General features: G+C 59.3%; 1 protein-coding gene across 1 annotated transcript in view; it reads left to right on the top strand.

The window, feature by feature from the left end:
* ZNF385C (zinc finger protein 385C) overlaps positions 1-20397 on the top strand; it is an 86231-nt gene that overhangs the window by 12091 nt on the left and 53743 nt on the right. The window contains exon 3 of the mRNA XM_075580414.1: positions 6612-6771. Coding sequence (XP_075436529.1) covers positions 6612-6771 — 160 coding nt within the window. The remainder of the gene's footprint in view (positions 1-6611; positions 6772-20397) is intronic.

Below are 20397 nucleotides of genomic sequence, written 5' to 3'. Positions count from 1 at the left end.
ACTCTCTCCCTCTCCCCCTCTATCTCTCCCCCCTCTCTCACCTCTATCCTCTCGTCTCTCTCCCATCATCTCTCTCTCCCCTTCTCTCTCTCATCCTCTCCCCCTCCTCTCTCTCTCCCCTTCTCTCTCTCCCCTTCCCTCTCTCCCCTTCCCCCTCTCCCTTCTCTCTCTCTCATGCTCCCCCCTCATCTCTCTCTCCTCTCCCCCTCCTCTCTCCCCTCATCTCTCTATCCTCTCCCCTCATCTCTCTCTCTCATCTCCCCATTCCCTCCCTCTCTCCCTCTACATCCCTCTCTCTCTCTCTCTGTCTGTCTCATTCTCTCTCCTGTCCCCCTCCTCTCTCTCCCCTTCTCTCTTTCTCTCTCTCCCCTTCTCTCTTTCTCTCACTCTCTCTCCCCCCCCTTCTCTCTCTCCCCCCTCATCTCTCTCCTCTCCCCCCTCCTCTCTCTCACCTTCTCTCTCTCCTCTGCCCCTCCTCTCTCCCCATTCTCTCTCTCCCCTTCTCTCTCCTGCCCCCCTCCTCTCTCCCCTTCTCTCTCTCACTCTCTCCCCCTCTTGAAATGGCAGCACCATGCCACCACTCCCCCCCCCCCCGTGGCATCAACGGTTACAAAGATGTCACAGGGCCCTGCACTTGTATCCCCCCCCCTCCCTCCCCCCAGTATAGCTGGCTCAGTATAACAGTGGCCCCCATCTCGTATCGCGACGCGGGCCCCTCTCACGCGCGGGGTAGGAGAGCCAGAGTCCCATTGTTACCCGCTGCTCAGCGCACGGGGGTTTCCTGGCTCCCTTTGTAGCAGCTTCTTATCAGCACCTTGCAGGCGGCCATCAATATGCGGCTTTTTATCCCAGCATTAAAAAAAAATCATCAGCCGAGTGTAAGTAAAGCACCATACGCTGGATATATATATATCTCCCTCCCCCCTCTCTCTCCGCGCCCCCTTTGTGTGCTTTATAAGCTGTACAATGCAGGGGGGGGGGGGGGGAGACGGTGTTACCGCATCTCTGTGTCTTTAGCAGGAGAGGGGGGGGACTCTTATCTCTAGCCGGGAATCCAGGGGTTGCTGAAGCAGCTGTTTGGGGAGGGCTGGCTTCTTGTAAGTAACCAGGTGACCCCAAGGACTGTGGGGTGGGGGGGGGGGGGGGGGCTTTGTGTCTTGTATAGCACGGGCAAAATCGTAGCCCCCCACCACGGGATTTCTGGGAGATCTGACTGCAGTCTCCCCCATTACTAGGCAGTCTCCCCCATTACTAGGCAGTCTCCCCCATTACTAGGCAGTCTCCCCCATTACTAGGCAGTCTCCCCCATCCATTACTAGGCAGTCTCCCCCATTACTAGACAGTCTCCCCCATATTGCAAGGCAGTCTCCCCCATTGCAAGGCAGTCTCCCCCATTGCAAGGCAGTCTCCCCCATTACTAGGCAGTCTCCCCCATTACTAGGCAGTCTCCCCCATTACTAGGCAGTCTCCCCCATCCATTACTAGGCAGTCTCCCCCATTAATAGGCAGTCTCCCCCATTACTAGGCAGTCTCCCCCATTACTAGGCAGTCTCCCCCATCCATTACTAGGCAGTCTCCCCCATCCATTACTAGGCAGTCTCCCCCATTACAAGGCAGTCTCCCCCATTGCAAGGCAGTCTCCCCCATTGCAAGGCAGTCTCCCCCATTACTAAGCAGTCTCCCCCATTACAAGGCAGTCTCCCCCATTGCAAGGCAGTCTCCCCCATTACTAGGCAGTCTCCCCCATTACAAGGCAGTCTCACCCATTGCAAGGCAGTCTCCCCCATTACTAGGCAGTCTACCCCATTACTAGACAGTCTACCCCATTACTAGACAGTCTACCCCATTACTAGACAGTCTCCCTCATTACTAGGCAGTGTCCCCCATTACTAGGCAGTCTCCCCCATTACTAGGCAGTCTCCCCCATCCATTACTAGGCAGTCTCCCCCATTACTAGGCAGTCTCCCCCATTATTAGACAGTCTCCCCCATTGCAAGGCAGTCTCCCCCATTGCAAGGCAGTCTCCCCCATTACTAGACCGTCTCCCCCATTACTAGACAGTCTCCCCCATTGCAAGGCAGTCTCCCCCATTACTAGACCGTCTCCCCCATTACTAGACAGTCTCCCCCATTACTAGACAGTCTCCCCCATTGCAAGGCAGTCTCCCCCATTGCAAGGCAGTCTCCCCCATTACTAGGCAGTCTCCCCCATTACTAGGCAGTCTCCCCCATCCATTACTAGGCAGTCTCCCCCATTACAAGGCAGTCCCCCCCATTGCAAGGCAGTCTCCCCCATTACAAGGCAGTCTCCCCCATTACTAGGCAGTCTCCTCCATTACTAGGCAGTCTCTCCCATTGCAACGCAGTCTCTCCCATTGCAAGGCAGTCTCCCCCATTACTAGACCGTCTCCCCCATTACTAGACCGTCTCCCCCATTACTGGACCGTCTCCCCCATTACTGGACAGTCTCCCCCATTACTGGACTGTCTCCCCCATTGCAAGGCAGTCTCCCCCATTACTAGACCGTCTCCCCCATTACTAGACCATCTCCCCCATTACTAGACCGTCTCCCCCATTACTAGGCAGTCTCCCCCATTACTAGGCAGTCTCCCCCATTGCAAGGCCCTCCTGCGGGTTAGCTGGCAGTGCAGCCTCGCTCCCTGGCAGCCTTACCAGGCGTCAATAGTTCGCCTTTTAGTGGAATCAGAACGGGGAAATATATTTTGCTTGCACCATGAAAGAACAAACCTCCCGCATGCGTATCCCCCGTCCCGCGTAACCCCCGTCCCGCGTAACCCCCGTCCCGCGTAACCCCCGTCCTGCGTAACCCCGTCCTGCATGGTTTCACGTGTGCACAGATATGGGGTGTGGTACAGTGGTCACTGACTGAGATCTCCTCTCTGCGTGACGTCTGTATGTTCCCGTCTCACTTTCGCTGTCCCTCTCTTCTTCTGCCTGTCCCCTTTTTTAGTGGCATCGCCCTTCAGCATGGAAAAGGTTAAAAGGGTTATGTCCCCAAATAACGAGGTTTTGATGCCGTGTGCAGCTGCGTTCTCCCTCCCGCCCTCCCTCCATCCTGCCCTCCCTCCCTCCCTCCATCCTGCCCTCCCTCCCTCCATCCTGCCCTTATTATCTCTCCTTATCTGTCTCTCTCTCTCTCTCTCTCTCTCTTCCTCTCTCTTCCTCTCTCTTCTCTCCTGTTCTCTCTCTGTCTCTCTCTCCTCTCTCTTCTCTCTCTGTCTCTCTCTCCTCTCTCTCTCACCTCTCTCTCACCTCTCTCTCTCTTCTCTCCTCTCACCTCTCTCTATCTTCTCTCCTCTTCTCTCTCTGTCTCTCTAGCCTCTCTCTCCTCTCTCTCTCTCTCTCACACCTCATTATTCTCTCTCTCTCCTCTTTCTCTCTCTCTCCTCGTTCCTCCTCTTTTTCTCTCTCTCTTTCTTCTCTCCTCTTTTTCTCTCTCTGAGTCCTCTCTCTTCTCTCCTCTTTCTCACTCTCTTCTCTCCGCTTTCTCTCTTCTCTTCTCTTCTCTCTCTCTCTCTCTCTCTCTCTCTCCCTCTCTCTTCTCTCCTGTTCTCTCTCTGTCTCTCTCTCCTCTCTCTTCTCTCTCTGTCTCTCTCTCCTCTCTCTCTCACCTCTCTCTCTCTTCTCTCCTCTCTCTCACCTCTCTCTCTCTTCTCTCCTCTTCTCTCTCTGTCTCTCTAGCCTTTCTCTCCTCTCTCTCTCACCTCATTACTCTCTCTCTCTCTCTCTTCTCTCTCCTCTTTCTCTCTCTCTCCTCGTTCCTCCTCTTTTTCTCTCTCTCTTTCTTCTCTCCTCTTTTTCTCTCTCTGAGTCCTCTCTCTTCTCTCCTCTTTCTCGCTCTCTTCTCTCCGCTTTCTCTCTTCTCTTCTCTCTCTCTCTCTCTCTCTCTCTCTCTCACACACCTCTCCCTCTCCTCCCTCTCTCTCTCCCTCTCTCTCACCTCTCTCACTCTCTCTCACCCTCACCCCCTGGGAGAAGGAACCCCTGAGAAATTCTCACTGAGGCCTTCGCTGTGTCCTGGCTCTTCATAAGCCCACCCACTGCTAGAGATCACACAATCCATTGTATGTATCTATGTATATATTTATTTACACAGCGCCACCCTGGCACAATGCCCGTACAGGCCCGCATTTAGGCTTTGTCCCCGGTGGCTGCAGCTGCTACGGTGCTCGCTCCGCACACAAAGTACTGCCCTCTATGGGGCAGGCCCCAGTCGGCGTGTGCGAGCGCGCCCAAGATTTTTGGCTTTTGGCGCGGCGGCCGAGCCTTGGCCCACGTCGTGGCGGTTCAGCCAATGAGGGCGAACCAGCCGCGTGATGTCATGGCCGCGCCTCCCCTGCTCTACTCAAGACGCGCGTCCCATCGTTACCCCTAGACCGCAGATCGCGGCTTGAACTGGCGCACGCGCCGCCAGGCGCTCCAACGCGCGCTTGCACGCAGTGACTGGGGGGCCGTAGACTTAGGCAGAGGCCTACCAGGACCTGGGGCGTCAAGTTTCGGAGGGGGCGAGGCCCCGCTCTCTTCCCCGCAACAAGGAAACTGATTGCCGGGGGGGGGGGGGGTAGGGTTTGCCGGGTGGCTTCTCCAAAAATACTGGACGCAATGGTGGCAGGTGCGACGCACTCGAGACAAACACACAGACACACACACATTCTCGTTAGACAAATAGACAAAAAAACACAAAAAAACACAGCGCACAACGCTCATAGTGCATTAAATATATTAATTCAAAAATTCAATAAGGTAAGTAATGTGCGTACATCAAGTTAAATACAAGTGAGCATGTTAGGGATATGTTACCCATACACCAACAGATGTCATCAGTGGAAACCGGTTTGGATTTCACCAGCAGGAACCCTCTGTGGTGCCAGGTTCTCCACACATCCCGGACCGGACTCAGGGTGCCAAATGCTGGGAAAGAAAACTGTGCAGCGGGCAAAATATAGAAATAAAAGTTTTGCAACTGCAAACAAGAGCTGTCGATTGTGTGTTAGCCGGAAAACAAAGTTGTGATCACTCCTGAGACAAGTGAGGCATCCTCACAACGTGCACCAGTTGCAAAACTTTTATTTCTATATTTTGCCCGCTGCACAGTTTTCTTTCCCAGCATTTGGCACCCTGAGTCCGGTCCGGGATGTGTGGAGAACCTGGCACCACAGAGGGTTCCTGCTGGTGAAATCCAAACCGGTTTCCACTGATGACATCTGTTGGTGTATGGGTAACATATCCCTAACATGCTCACTTGTATTTAACTTGATGTACGCACATTACTTACCTTATTGAATTTTTGAATTAATATATTTAATGCACTATGAGCGTTGTGCGCTGTGTGTTTTTTTGTCTATTTGTCTAACGTTCTAGGGGGTGGTCTGAGCCATCCCTGGTACCACAGCTGCAGACGCTCCATTTAGAATTGATGAAAATAGGTCACGTATTTTACTTATTTTTTATCACTAATTAATCACATCACGTGTGTGTTAGAATTTAATAGTTGCGCACTTTCTCTTCACCTTGTCACACACACATTCTCACCTCTCTCTGCTCCATGCTGTTTCCTCCTCTCCTTGGCCCCACTCCCAGGCTCCCCACATCTCCTCCTGATTGGCTGCATTACCCAGAAGCAGCAACCAATCAGGATGTAGGAAGCCGCCCAGCCCCCCTCCCCTCCCCCACTCTCCCCCCTAGCAGGCAGCCCTGCTCTCTCCCTGAAAGTAGACATAGTCCAAAGCGGAAAGTTGTACTCGTAGGAGGACTCTCATTAGAGGATCTTATATACGTATCTATAAGTAGTGGCTTATCAAAAAAGAGAGAAGGTAGCGCCTACCTGCTTCCTTCAACAATGGAAAGATACAGCAGCCACGGGGGAAAAAATGTTGAGAGGTTGGTGGGAATTTTCATCCATCCATCCAAGGGTAAGTCCTCCAGTGTGTGGGTCCTTCAGTCGATGATGATGATGATAGCAAATAAGTAGAGAGAGAGAGAGGGTGCGGCCCAAGAAGCCAATGGGACGTAGCTACTGTGTGACAGGTCTCCTGGCCGGCCAGGCCTCAAGGCATGGTAACTACATTATGGGGGGCCCCCCAAAGGGTGACGGGGGATAACTGGCCGTTTGTCTGCAGTCGATTTGTAGATGCCGGTAGAACCGCCTAAGTATGAAGATGGAAGCTTGAACCATTGTACTGGGTTTGTCCCAGGCAGGGGTGGCCAACTCCGGTCCTCAAGGGCCACTACCAGGCCAGGTTTTAAGGCTACCCCTGCTTCAGCACAGGCGGCTCAATCAGTTGACTGGACCCCCTTACCTGTTGGTGGCCACTCGAGGACCGAAGTTGGTCATGTTGGCAATGGAAGCTCAAAGTGCCACACCCCATGGCTTCATCTGCATGTCAACTACCCAGAATCCTTGTCTGCAGCTTAACCACGGGGGGCAGTGGGTGAATGAAACAGGTTTTTGGGGGGGGGACCCGTGGAAAAAGCCTGCAGAGTTCTCTGTTCAAAAACCCGGAGTGGTTGGACATCATCAGGCCGTTTAGGAGCAAACCCCCAGCTTTACCCCAAACCTGTGCCTGACCCCTCATCTCTCCCGTCCAACAGAACCAAGCGGAAGCCCATTACAAGGGTCACAAGCACGCCCGAAAGGTGAGAGCCCTGGAGAACTCCCGGCACAAGCAGAGGCAGCGCGCCGGGAGCCGGGAGAGAGCAGCGCTGCCCCCGCTGGAGGCCAGGAGAAGGGCAGCCGACCTGCACAGCTCCGGTAAGCACAGCGAATCTAGGCCCCGTGACTAGTTGGGGGGCACATGGGGAAAAGAGACGGGGGGTACATGGGGAAAAGAGACGTAGAGGGCACATGGGGAAAAGAGACGGAGGGTATATGGGAAAAGAGACGGGGGGTACATGGGAAAAGAGACGGGGGCACATGGGAAAAGAGACGGGGGGTACATGGGGAAAAGAGACGGAGGGTATATGGGAAAAGAGACGGGGGGCACATGGGGAAAAGAGACGGAGGGTATATGGGAAAAGAGACGGGGGGCACATGGGGAAAAGAGACGGGGGGCACATGGGGAAAAGAGACGGAGGGTACATGGGAAAAGAGACGGGGGGTACATGGGAAAAGAGATGGGGGCACATGGGAAAAGAGACGGGGGGTACATGGGGAAAAGAGACGGGGGGCACATGGGGAAAAGAGACGGGGGCACATGGGAAAAGAGACGGGGGGTATATGGGAAAAGAGACGGGGGGCACATGGGGAAAAGAGACAGGGGGCACATGGGAAAAGAGACGGGGGCACATGGGAAAAGAGATGGGGGGCACATGGGGAAAAGAGACGGGGGCACATGGGGAAAGAGACGGGGGGCACATGGGAAAAGAGACGGGGGGTACATGGGGAAAAGAGACGGGGGCACATGGGAAAAGAGACGGGGGGTACATGGGGAAAAGAGACAGGGGGCACATGGGGAAAAGAGACGGGGGCACATGGGGAAAAGAGTCGGGGGGCACATGGGGAAACGAGACGGGGGGTACATGGGGAAAAGAGACGGGGGGTACATGGGGAAAAGAGACGGGGGGCACATGGGGAAAAGAGACGGGGGGCACATGGGAAAAGAGACGGGGGGCACTTGGGGAAAAGAGACGGAGGGTATATGGGAAAAGAGACGGGGGGCACATGGGGAAAAGAGACGGGGGGCACATGGGGAAAGAAACGGGGGGCACATGGGGAAAGAGACGGGGGGTATATGGGAAAAGAGACGGGGGCACATGGGGAAAGAGACGGGGGGCACATGGGGAAAGAGACGGGGGGTATATGGGAAAAGAGACGGGGGGCACATGGGGAAAGAGACGGGGGGCACATGGGGAAAGTGACGGGGGGTATATGGGAAAAGAGACGGGGGGCACATGGGAAAAGAGACGGGGGGTACATGGGGAAAGAGACGGGGGGCACATGGGGAAAAGAGACGGAGGGTATATGGGAAAAGAGACGGGGGGCACATGGGAAAAGAGACGGGGGCACATGGGGAAAAGAGACGGAGGGTATATGGGAAAAGAGACGGGGGGCACATGGGAAAAGACACGGGGGGTACATGGGGAAAGAGACGGGGGGCACATGGGAAAAGAGACGGGGGGCACATGGGGAAAAGAGACGGGGGGCACATGGGGAAAGAGATGGGGGGTACATGGGAAAAGAGACGGGGGGCACATGGGGAAAAGAGACGGGGGGTATATGGGAAAAGAGACGGGGGGCACATGGGGAAAGAGACGGGGGGCACATGGGGAAAGAGACGGGGGGTATATGGGAAAAGAGACGGGGGGCACATGGGAAAAGAGACGGGGGGTACATGGGGAAAGAGACGGGGGGTATATGGGAAAAGAGACGGGGGGCACATGGGAAAAGAGACGGGGGGTACATGGGGAAAGAGACGGGGGGCACATGGGGAAAGAGACGGGGGGTATATGGGAAAAGAGACGGGGGGCACATGGGAAAAGAGACGGGGGGTACATGGGGAAAGAGACGGGGGGCACATGGGGAAAAGAGACGGAGGGTATATGGGAAAAGAGACGGGGGGCACATGGGAAAAGAGACGGGGGAACATGGGGAAAAGAGACGGAGGGTATATGGGAAAAGAGACGGGGGGCACATGGGGAAAAAAGACGGGGGGCACATGGGAAAAGAGACGGGGGGCACATGGGGAAAAGAGACGGGGGGCACATGGGGAAAGAGATGGGGGGTACATGGGAAAAGAGACGGGGGGCACATGGGGAAAAGAGACGGGGGCACATGGGGAAAAGAGACGGGGGGCACATGGGGAAAAGAGACGCGGGCACATGGGGAAAAAATGGTTTATAAAACAAATTACATCAATGAGAAGTAAATGTTATAATGGTGTTGGTCCCCATTTATGCTGTATTACTGATTTATTTCACAGCTCTCCCCCCCCTTCTCTCTCACACACACTCCCCCCCTTCTCTCTCTCCCCCCCTTTCTTTCTCTCTCTCTCTCTCTCCCCCCCCCTTTCTTTCTCTCTCTCTCTCCCCCCCCTTTCTCACACACTCCCCCCCTTTCTCTCTCTCCGCCCCCCCTTTCTCTCTCACACACCCCCCCCTTCTCTCTCTCCCCCCTTTCTTTCTCTCTCTCCCCCTCCCCCCTTTCTTTCTCTCTCTCTCCTCCCCCTTCTCTCTCTCCCCCCCTTTCTTTCTCTCTCTCTCTCTCTCCCCCCCTTTCTCACACACTCCACCCCTTTTTCTCTCTCCACCCCCCCTTTCTCTCTCACACATTCCCCCCCCCTTTTCTCTCTCTGCCCCTTTCTTTCTCTCTCCCCCACTTTCTCTCGCACTCTCTCTTTCCCCTGTTTCTCTCTCACACACTCCCCCCCTTTCTCTCTCTCTCCGACCCCCCCTTTCTCTCGCTCTCTCTCTCCACCTCTTTCTCTCTCACACACTCCCCCTCTCTGGCCCCATTCTCTCCCCCTTTCTCTGTCACACACACACCTCTCCCCCCCCCCCCCCTCCACCTCTCACCTCGCACCCTCTCTTGCAGACGCTCCCCTCCCTCCCTTCCCTTTCTCTCTCACACTCCCCCCATCTTTTCTCTCTCACCCCCCTTTCTTTCTCTCTCTCTCCCCCCTTTTCTCTGTCACACACTCCCCCCCCGTTCTCTTTCTCCGCCCCCCTTTCTCTATCCACCCCCCCTCTCTCTCTCCCCCTTTCTCTCTCACACACACCCCTCCCTCTCCCCTCCCCCCCTCTGACTCTCACCTCGCACCCCTTTCTCTCACACTCAATCCTCTTCCAACCCCCAATTCTCTCTCCCATTCTCCACCCCTCCCACTACTCTGCCTCCCCCTCCACTGCCATCACCAACCCTTCCCTGCGGTCCCCTGCTGTCCCTACTCTCCCCCTCCCCTGCCCCCCACCCCAAGCCTGCTGCCCCGAACCCTCCTCTGCTGCCCCCTGCCACCCCCCTCCCTACCCTCCCCTGCCGCCTCCCCCACACCTACTCTCCGTCCCCTCCACACACCTACCCTCCGCCCCTACTCCTACATTACGCCCCCAACCCTCCTCTGCTGCCCCCCCCCCACCCCTACCCTCCGCCCCCCCTCTCCACCCAAAGCCTAAACGACCCCAGTGCAGAGACGGCTGTGTGAACCTTTAAGCCTGTGCTCACTGCCGCCCCTCCGCCGGCTCGGCAAGCTGGCAAACCAGGGCAGGGGGGGAGATAGCCCTTTGATGTCCGTTCTGGATGTTAACATTTCCCTGCGAGAGAGCGCGAGATAAGCCGCCCACCCCCTCCCCGGAGAAGCATTTTGTTAATTGCGTTTGAACCCGTGCGTGGAGATAATTGTTCGATTGTCCCAGTGGAGCCGCTGCCCCCTATTGTTCGCCGCTGCAAATTAACCGGGCTGCAAAATAACCGGGCTGCAAGGTACTGATAAAATATTCTCCCCGGAGCTACGTCTTGTACACACACGCGCGCACGCACGCCGCTCACATAGGGAAGGTAGTTAGGATCAGAGCGAGACCAATCCGTCGCCGCACTCCGAAAAGCCATCGCGTCCCAACGCGAAGCCAACGTTGCCCACCTTCTGTCGCACAAAGGAACCCAGAGGAGTCCTTGTTGGCTTGTGTAGAGCGGCGAGTTTCAGCCGGGGGGTTGTGTAACATCTTAGTGTGTCACCTTCTCAACCACAAAGTTCTACTCCTTACCTTCCAGGCTCCCCACTCGTCTGCTCCTCCTTACCTTCCAGGCCCCCACTCGTCTGCTCCTCCTCACCTTCCAGGCTCCCCACTCGTCTGCTTCTCCTCACCTTTCAGGCCCCCCACTCGTCTGCTCCTCCTCACCTTCCAGGCTCCCCACTCGTCTGCTCCTCCTTACCTTCCAGGCTCCCCACTCGTCTGCTCCTCCTTACCTTCCAGGCCCCCACTCGTCTGCTCCTCCTTACCTTCCAGGCCCCCCACTCGTCTGCTCCTCCTCACCTTCCAGGCTCCCCACACGTCTGCTCCTCCTTACCTTCCAGGCTCCCCACTCGTCTGCTTCTCCTCAACTTCCAGGCCCCCCACTCGTCTGCTTCTCCTTACCTTCCAGGCCCCCCACTCGTCTGCTTCTCCTCAACTTCCAGGCTCCCCACTCGTCTGCTCCTCCTTACCTTCCAGGCCCCCCACTCATCTGCTTCTCCTCAACTTCCAGGCTCCCCACTCGTCTGCTCCTCCTTACCTTCCAGGCCCCCCACACGTCTGCTCCTCCTTACCTTCCAGGCTCCCCACTCGTCTGCTCCTCCTCACCTTCCGGGCTCCCCACTTGTCTGCTCCTCCTCACCTTCCAGGCCCCCCACTCGTCTGCTTCTCCTCACCTTCCAGGCTCCCCACTCGTCTGCTCCTCCTTACCTTCCAGGCCCCCCACTCGTCTGCTTCTCCTCACCTTCCAGGCTCCCAACTCGTCTGCTTCTCCTCACCTTCCAGGCTCCCCACTCATCTGCTTCTCCTCAACTTCCAGGCCCCCCACTCGTCTGCTTCTCCTCACCTTCCAGGCTCCCCACTCGTCTGCTCCTCCTTACCTTCCAGGCTCCCCACACGTCTGCTCCTCCTTACCTTCCAGGCTCCCCACTCGTCTGCTTCTCCTCACCTTCCAGGCCCCCCACTCATCTGCTTCTCCTCAACTTCCAGGCTCCCCACTCGTCTGCTCCTCCTTACCTTCCAGGCCCCCCACACGTCTGCTCCTCCTTACCTTCCAGGCTCCCCACTCGTCTGCTCCTCCTCACCTTCCGGGCTCCCCACTTGTCTGCTCCTCCTCACCTTCCAGGCCCCCCACTCGTCTGCTTCTCCTCACCTTCCAGGCCCCCCACTCGTCTGCTTCTCCTCAACTTCCAGGCCCCCCACTCATCTGCTTCTCCTCACCTTCCAGGCTCCCCACTCGTCTGCTCCTCCTTACCTTCCAGGCCCCCCACTCGTCTGCTTCTCCTCACCTTCCAGGCCCCCCACTCATCTGCTTCTCCTCAACTTCCAGGCTCCCCACTCGTCTGCTCCTCCTTACCTTCCAGGCCCCCCACACGTCTGCTCCTCCTTACCTTCCAGGCTCCCCACTCGTCTGCTCCTCCTCACCTTCCGGGCTCCCCACTTGTCTGCTCCTCCTCACCTTCCAGGCCCCCCACTCGTCTGCTTCTCCTCACCTTCCAGGCCCCCCACTCGTCTGCTTCTCCTCACCTTCCAGGCTCCCAACTCGTCTGCTTCTCCTCACCTTCCAGGCTCCCAACTCGTCTGCTTCTCCTCACCTTCCAGGCTCCCCACTCATCTGCTTCTCCTCAACTTCCAGGCCCCTCACTCGTCTGCTCCTCCTCACCTTCCAGGCTCCCCACTCATCTGCTTCTCCTCAACTTCCAGGCTCCCCACTTGTCTGCTCCTCCTCACCTTCCAGGCCCCCCACTCGTCTGCTTCTCCTCACCTTCCAGGCCCCCCACTCGTCTGCTTCTCCTCACCTTCCAGGCTCCCCACTCGTCTGCTTCTCCTCACCTTCCAGGCTCCCCACTCGTCTGCTTCTCCTCAACTTCCAGGCTCCCCACTCGTCTGCTCCTCCTTACCTTCCAGGCCCCCCACACGTCTGCTCCTCCTTACCTTCCAGGCTCCCCACTCGTCTGCTCCTCCTCACCTTCCGGGCTCCCCACTTGTCTGCTCCTCCTCACCTTCCAGGCTCCCCACTCGTCTGCTCCTCCTCACCTTCCAGGCTTCCCACTCGTCTGCTCCTCCTCACCTTCCAGGCCCCCCACTCATCTGCTCCTCACCTTCCAGGCCCCCCACTCATTTGCTCCTCACCTTCCAGGCTCCCCACTCGTCTGCTCCTCCTTACCTTCCAGGCCCCCCACTCGTCTGCTCCTCCTTACCTTCCAGGCTCCCCACTCGTCTGCTTCTCCTCACCTTCCAGGCCCCCCACTCGTCTGCTTCTCCTCAACTTCCAGGCCCCCCACACGTCTGCTCCTCCTTACCTTCCAGGCCCCCCACTTGTCTGCTCCTCCTCACCTTCCAGGCCCCCCACTCATCTGCTTCTCCTCACCTTCCAGGCTCCCCACTCGTCTGCTCCTCCTTACCTTCCAGGCTCCCCACTCGTCTGCTTCTCCTCACCTTCCAGTCCCCCACTCATCTGCTTCTCCTCAACTTCCAGGCTCCCCACTCGTCTGCTCCTCCTTACCTTCCAGGCCCCTCACACGTCTGCTCCTCCTTACCTTCCAGGCTCCCCACTCGTCTGCTTCTCCTCACCTTCCAGGCTCCCAACTCGTCTGCTTCTCCTCACCTTCCAGGCTCCCCACTCATCTGCTTCTCCTCAACTTCCAGGCCCCCCACTCGTCTGCTTCTCCTCACCTTCCAGGCCCCCCACTCGTCTGCTTCTCCTCACCTTCCAGGCTCCCCACACGTCTGCTCCTCCTCACCTTCCAGGCCCCCCACTCGTCTGCTTCTCCTCACCTTCCAGGCTCCCCACTCGTCTGCTCCTCCTCACCTTCCAGGCCCCCCACTCGTCTGCTCCTCCTCACCTTCCAGGCCCCCCACTCGCCTGCTTCTCCTCACCTTCCAGGCTCCCCAGTCGTCTGCTCCCCCTTACCTTCCAGGCCCCCCACTCGTCTGCTCCTCCTCACCTTCCAGGCTCCCCACACGTCTGCTCCTCCTTACCTTCCAGGCTCCCCACTCGTCTGCTTCTCCTCACCTTCCAGGCTCCCAACTCGTCTGCCCCTCACCTTCCAGGCCCCCCACTCGTCTGCTTCTCCTCACCTTCCAGGCCCCCCACTCGTCTGCTTCTCCTCACCTTCCAGGCTCCCCACTCGTCTGCTCCTCCTCACCTTCCAGGCCCCCCACTCGTCTGCTCCTCCTCACCTTCCAGGCTCCCCACACGTCTGCTCCTCCTTACCTTCCAGGCTCCCCACTCGTCTGCTTCTCCTCACCTTCCAGGCTCCCAACTCGTCTGCCCCTCACCTTCCAGGCCCCCACTCGTCTGCTTCTCCTCACCTTCCAGGCCCCCCACTCGTCTGCTTCTCCTCACCTTCCAGGCTCCCCACTCGTCTGCTCCTCCTTACCTTCCAGGCCCCCCACTCGTCTGCTCCTCCTCACCTTCCAGGCTCCCCACTCGTCTGCTCCTCCTCACCTTCCAGGCCCCCCACTCGTCTGCTCCTCCTCACCTTCCAGGCTCCCCACTCGTCTGCTCCTCCTTACCTTCCAGGCTCCCCACTCGTCTGCTCCTCCTCACCTTCCAGGCTCCCCACTCGTCTGCTCCTCCTCACCTTCCAGGCCCCCCACTCGTCTGCTCCTCCTCACCTTCCAGGCTCCCCACTCGTCTGCTCCTCCTCACCTTCCAGGCTCCCCACTCGTCTGCTCCTCCTCACCTTCCAGGCTCCCCACTCGTCTGCTCCTCCTCACCTTCCAGGCTCCCCACTCGTCTGCTCCTCCTCACCTTCCAGGCCCCCCACTCGTCTGCTCCTCCTCACCTTCCAGGCCCCCCACTCGTCTGCTCCTCCTCACCTTCCAGGTCCCCTACTCGTCTGCTTCTCCTCACCTTCCAGGCCCCCCACTCGTCTGCTTCTCCTTACCTTCCCGGCCCCCCACTCGTCTGCTCCTCCTTACCTTCCAGGCTCCCCACTCGTCTGCTCCTCCTTACCTTCCAGGCCCCCCACAGTCTGCTCCTCCTCACCTTCCAGGCCCCCCACACGTCTGCTCCTCCTTACCTTCCAGGCCCCCCCCTCGTCTGCTCCTCCTTACCTTCCAGGCTCCCCACTCGTCTGCTCCTCCTTACCTTCCAGGCCCCCACTCGTCTGCTTCTCCTCACCTTCCAGGCCCCCCACTCGTCTGCTTCTCCTTACCTTCCAGGCCCCCCACACGTCTGCTCCTCCTTACCTTCCAGGCTCCCCACACGTCTGCTCCTCCTTACCTTCCAGGCTCCCCACTCGTCTGCTCCTCCTTACCATCCAGGCTCCCCACACGTCTGCTCCTCCTCACCTTCCAGGCCCCCCACTCGTCTGCTCCTCTTCACCTTCCAGGCCCCCACTCGTCTGCTCCTCCTTACCTTCCAGGCCCCCCACTCGTCTGCTCCTCCTCACCTTCCAGGCTCGCCACTCGTCTGCTCCTCCTTACCTTCCAGGCTCCCCACTCGTCTGCTCCTCCTTACCTTCCAGGCCCCCCACTCGTCTGCTCCTCCTCACCTTCCAGGCCCCCCACTCGTCTGCTCCTCCTCACCTTCCAGGCTCCCCACTCGTCTGCTCCTCCTCACCTTCCAGGCCCCCCACTCGTCTGCTCCTCCTTACCTTCCAGGCTCCCCACACGTCTGCTCCTCCTCACCTTCCGGGCTCCCCACTCGTCTGCTCCTCCTCACCTTCCAGGCTCCCCACTCGTCTGCTCCTCCTCACCTTCCAGGCTCCCCACTCGTCTGCTCCTCCTCACCTTCCAGGCTCCCCACTCGTCTGCTCCTCCTTACCTTCCAGGCTCCCCATTCGTCTGCTCCTCCTTACCTTCCAGGCCCCCCACTCGTCTGCTCCTCCTTACCTTCCAGGCCCCCCACTTGTCTGCTCCTCGTTACCTTCCAGGCCCCCCACTCGTCTGCTCCTCCTCACCTTCCAGGCCCCCCACTCGTCTGCTCCTCCTTACCTTCCAGGCTCCCCACTCGTCTGCTCCTCCTTACCTTCCAGGCCCCCCACTCGTCTGCTCCTCCTTACCTTCCAGGCTCCCCACTTGTCTGCTCCTCCTTACCTTCCAGGCCCCCCACTCGTCTGCTCCTCCTCACCTTCCAGGCTCCCCACTCGTCTGCTCCTCCTTACCTTCCAGGCTCCCCACTCGTCTGCTCCTCCTCACCTTCCAGGCTCCCCACTCGTCTGCTCCTCCTTACCTTCCAGGCTCCCCACTCGTCTGCTCCTCCTCACCTTCCAGGCTCCCCACTCGTCTGCTCCTCCTTACCTTCCAGGCTCCCCACTCGTCTGCTCCTCCTCACCTTCCAGGCTCCCCACTCGTCTGCTCCTCCTTACCTTCCAGGCTCCCCACTCGTCTGCTCCTCCTCACCTTCCAGGCTCCCCACTCGTCTGCTCCTCCTTACCTTCCAGGCTCCCCACTCGTCTGCTCCTCCTCACCTTCCAGGCTCCCCACTCGTCTGCTCCTCCTCACCTTCCAGGCTCCCCACTCGTCTGCTCCTCCTCACCTTCCAGGCTCCCCACTCGTCTGCTCCTCCTCACCTTCCAGGCTCCCCACTCGTCTGCTCCTCCTTACCTTCCAGGCTCCCCACACGTCTGCTCCTCCTTACCTTCCAGGCTCCCCACTCGTCTGCTCCTCCTCACCTTCCAGGCTCCCCACACGTCTGCTCCTCCTTACCTTCCAGGCTCCCCACTCGTCTGCTCCTCCTCACCTTCCAGGCTCCCCACTCGTCTGCTCCTCCTTACCTTCCAGGCCCCCCACTCGTCTGCTCCTCCTCACCTTCCAGGCTCCCCACTCGTCTGCTTCTCCTTACCTTCCAGGCTCCCCACTCGTCTGCTCCTCACCTTCCAGGCTCCCCACTCGTCTGCTCCTCCTTACCTTCCAGGCTCCCCACTCGTCTGCTCCTCCTTACCTTCCAGGCCCCTCACTCGTCTGCTCCTCCTCACCTTCCAGGCCCCCCACTCATCTGCTCCTCCTTACCTTCCAGGCTCCCCACTCGTCTGCTCCTCCTTACCTTCCAGGCTCCCCACTCGTCTGCTCCTCCTCACCTTCCAGGCCCCCCACTCGTCTGCTCCTCCTCACCTTCCAGGCCCCCCACTCATCTGCTCCTCCTCACCTTCCAGGCTCCCCACTCGTCTACTTCTCCTCACCTTCCAGGCTCCCCACTCGTCTGCTCCTCCTTACCTTCCAGGCCCCCCACTCGTCTGCTCCTCCTCACCTTCCAGGCTCCCCACTCGTCTGCTCCTCCTCACCTTCCAGGCCCCCCACTCGTCTGCTCCTCCTTACCTTCCAGGCTCCCCACTCATCTACTTCTCCTCACCTTCCAGGCCCCCCACTCATCTGCTTCTCCTCAACTTCCAGGCCCCCCAGTCGTCTGCTCCTCCTTACCTTCCAGGCCCCCACTCGTCTGCTCCTCCTCACCTTCCAGGCTCCCCACTCGTCTGCTCCTCCTCACCTTCCAGGCTCCCCACTCGTCTGCTCCTCCTCACCTTCCAGGCCCCCACTCGTCTGCTCCTCCTCACTTTCCAGGCTCCCCACTCGTCTGCTTCTCCTCACCTTCCAGGCCCCCCACTCGTCTGCTCCTCCTCACCTTCCAGGCTCCCCACTCGTTTGCTCCTCCTCACCTTCCAGGCCCCCACTCGTCTGCTCCTCCTCACCTTCCAGGCTCCCCACTCGTCTGCTCCTCCTCACCTTCCACGCCCCCACTCGTCTGCTCCTCCTTCCCTTCCAGGCCCCCCACTCGTCTGCTCCTCCTTACCTTCCAGGCCCCCCACTCGTCTGCTACTCCTCACCTTCCGGGCTCCCCACTCGTCTGCTCCTCACCTTCCAGGCCCCCCACTCGTCTGCTCCTCCTCACCTTCCAGGCCCCCCACACGTCTGCTCCTCCTTACGTTCCAGGCCCCCCACTCGTCTGCTCCCCCTTACCTTCCAGGCTCCCCACTCGTCTGCTCCTCCTTACCTTCCAGGCCCCCCACTTGTCTGCTGCTCCTCACCTTCCAGGCTCCCCACTCGTCTGCTCCTCCTTACCTTCCAGGCCCCCCACTCGTCTGCTCCCCCTTACCTTCCAGGCTCCCCACTCGTCTGGTCCTCCTCACCTTCCAGGCCCCTCACACGTCTGCTCCTCCTCACCTTCCAGGCCCCCCACACGTCTGCTCCTCCTCACCTTCCAGGCTCCCCACTCGTCTGCTCCTCCTTACCTTCCAGGCCCCCACTCGTCTGCTCCTCCTCACCTTCCAGGCTCCCCACTCGTCTGCTTCTCCTCACCTTTCAGGCCCCCCACTCGTCTGCTCCTCCTCACCTTCCAGGCTCCCCACTCGTCTGCTCCTCCTTACCTTCCAGGCTCCCCACTCGTCTGCTCCTCCTTACCTTCCAGGCCCCCACTCGTCTGCTCCTCCTTACCTTCCAGGCCCCCCACTCGTCTGCTCCTCCTCACCTTCCAGGCTCCCCACACGTCTGCTCCTCCTTACCTTCCAGGCTCCCCACTCGTCTGCTTCTCCTCAACTTCCAGGCCCCCCACTCGTCTGCTTCTCCTTACCTTCCAGGCCCCCCACTCGTCTGCTTCTCCTCAACTTCCAGGCTCCCCACTCGTCTGCTCCTCCTTACCTTCCAGGCCCCCCACTCATCTGCTTCTCCTCAACTTCCAGGCTCCCCACTCGTCTGCTCCTCCTTACCTTCCAAGCCCCCCACACGTCTGCTCCTCCTTACCTTCCAGGCTCCCCACTCGTCTGCTTCTCCTCACCTTCCAGGCTCCCCACTCGTCTGCTCCTCCTTACCTTCCAGGCCCCCCACTCGTCTGCTTCTCCTCACCTTCCAGGCTCCCAACTCGTCTGCTTCTCCTCACCTTCCAGGCTCCCCACTCATCTGCTTCTCCTCAACTTCCAGGCCCCCCACTCGTCTGCTTCTCCTCACCTTCCAGGCTCCCCACTCGTCTGCTCCTCCTTACCTTCCAGGCTCCCCACACGTCTGCTCCTCCTTACCTTCCAGGCTCCCCACTCGTCTGCTTCTCCTCACCTTCCAGGCCCCCCACTCATCTGCTTCTCCTCAACTTCCAGGCTCCCCACTCGTCTGCTCCTCCTTACCTTCCAGGCCCCCCACACGTCTGCTCCTCCTTACCTTCCAGGCTCCCCACTCGTCTGCTCCTCCTCACCTTCCGGGCTCCCCACTTGTCTGCTCCTCCTCACCTTCCGGGCCCCCCACTCGTCTGCTTCTCCTCACCTTCCAGGCCCCCCACTCGTCTGCTTCTCCTCAACTTCCAGGCCCCCCACTCATCTGCTTCTCCTCACCTTCCAGGCTCCCCACTCGTCTGCTCCTCCTTACCTTCCAGGCCCCCCACTCGTCTGCTTCTCCTCACCTTCCAGGCCCCCCACTCATCTGCTTCTCCTCAACTTCCAGGCTCCCCACTCGTCTGCTCCTCCTTACCTTCCAGGCCCCCCACACGTCTGCTCCTCCTTACCTTCCAGGCTCCCCACTCGTCTGCTCCTCCTCACCTTCCGGGCTCCCCACTTGTCTGCTCCTCCTCACCTTCCAGGCCCCCCACTCGTCTGCTCCCCACTCGTCTGCTCCTCCTCACCTTCCAGGCTCCCCACTCGTCTGCTCCTCCTTACCTTCCAGGCTCCCCACTCGTCTGCTCCTCCTCACCTTCCAGGCTCCCCACTCGTCTGCTCCTCCTCACCTTCCAGGCTCCCCACTCGTCTGCTCCTCCTCACCTTCCAGGCTCCCCACTCGTCTGCTCCTCCTCACCTTCCAGGCTCCCCACTCGTCTGCTCCTCCTTACCTTCCAGGCTCCCCACACGTCTGCTCCTCCTTACCTTCCAGGCTCCCCACTCGTCTGCTCCTCCTCACCTTCCAGGCTCCCCACACGTCTGCTCCTCCTTACCTTCCAGGCTCCCCACTCGTCTGCTCCTCCTCACCTTCCAGGCCCCCCACTCGTCTGCTTCTCCTCACCTTCCAGGCTCCCCACTCGTCTGCTCCTCCTTACCTTCCAGGCTCCCCACACGTCTGCTCCTCCTTACCTTCCAGGCTCCCCACTCGTCTGCTTCTCCTCACCTTCCAGGCCCCCCACTCATCTGCTTCTCCTCAACTTCCAGGCTCCCCACTCGTCTGCTCCTCCTTACCTTCCAGGCCCCCCACACGTCTGCTCCTCCTTACCTTCCAGGCTCCCCACTCGTCTGCTCCTCCTCACCTTCCGGGCTCCCCACTTGTCTGCTCCTCCTCACCTTCCAGGCCCCCCACTCGTCTGCTTCTCCTCACCTTCCAGGCCCCCCACTCGTCTGCTTCTCCTCAACTTCCAGGCCCCCCACTCATCTGCTTCTCCTCACCTTCCAGGCTCCCCACTCGTCTGCTCCTCCTTACCTTCCAGGCCCCCCACTCGTCTGCTTCTCCTCACCTTCCAGGCCCCCCACTCATCTGCTTCTCCTCAACTTCCAGGCTCCCCACTCGTCTGCTCCTCCTTACCTTCCAGGCCCCCCACACGTCTGCTCCTCCTTACCTTCCAGGCTCCCCACTCGTCTGCTCCTCCTCACCTTCCGGGCTCCCCACTTGTCTGCTCCTCCTCACCTTCCAGGCCCCCCACTCGTCTGCTCCCCACTCGTCTGCTCCTCCTCACCTTCCAGGCTCCCCACTCGTCTGCTCCTCCTTACCTTCCAGGCTCCCCACTCGTCTGCTCCTCCTCACCTTCCAGGCTCCCCACTCGTCTGCTCCTCCTCACCTTCCAGGCTCCCCACTCGTCTGCTCC

The sequence above is a fragment of the Ascaphus truei genome, chromosome 23, assembly GCF_040206685.1.
Source record: "Ascaphus truei isolate aAscTru1 chromosome 23, aAscTru1.hap1, whole genome shotgun sequence".
Classification (NCBI taxonomy): domain Eukaryota; kingdom Metazoa; phylum Chordata; class Amphibia; order Anura; family Ascaphidae; genus Ascaphus; species Ascaphus truei.
The sequence above is the reverse complement of the archived record's forward strand: the minus strand, read 5'-3'. Positions and strand labels throughout refer to the sequence as shown.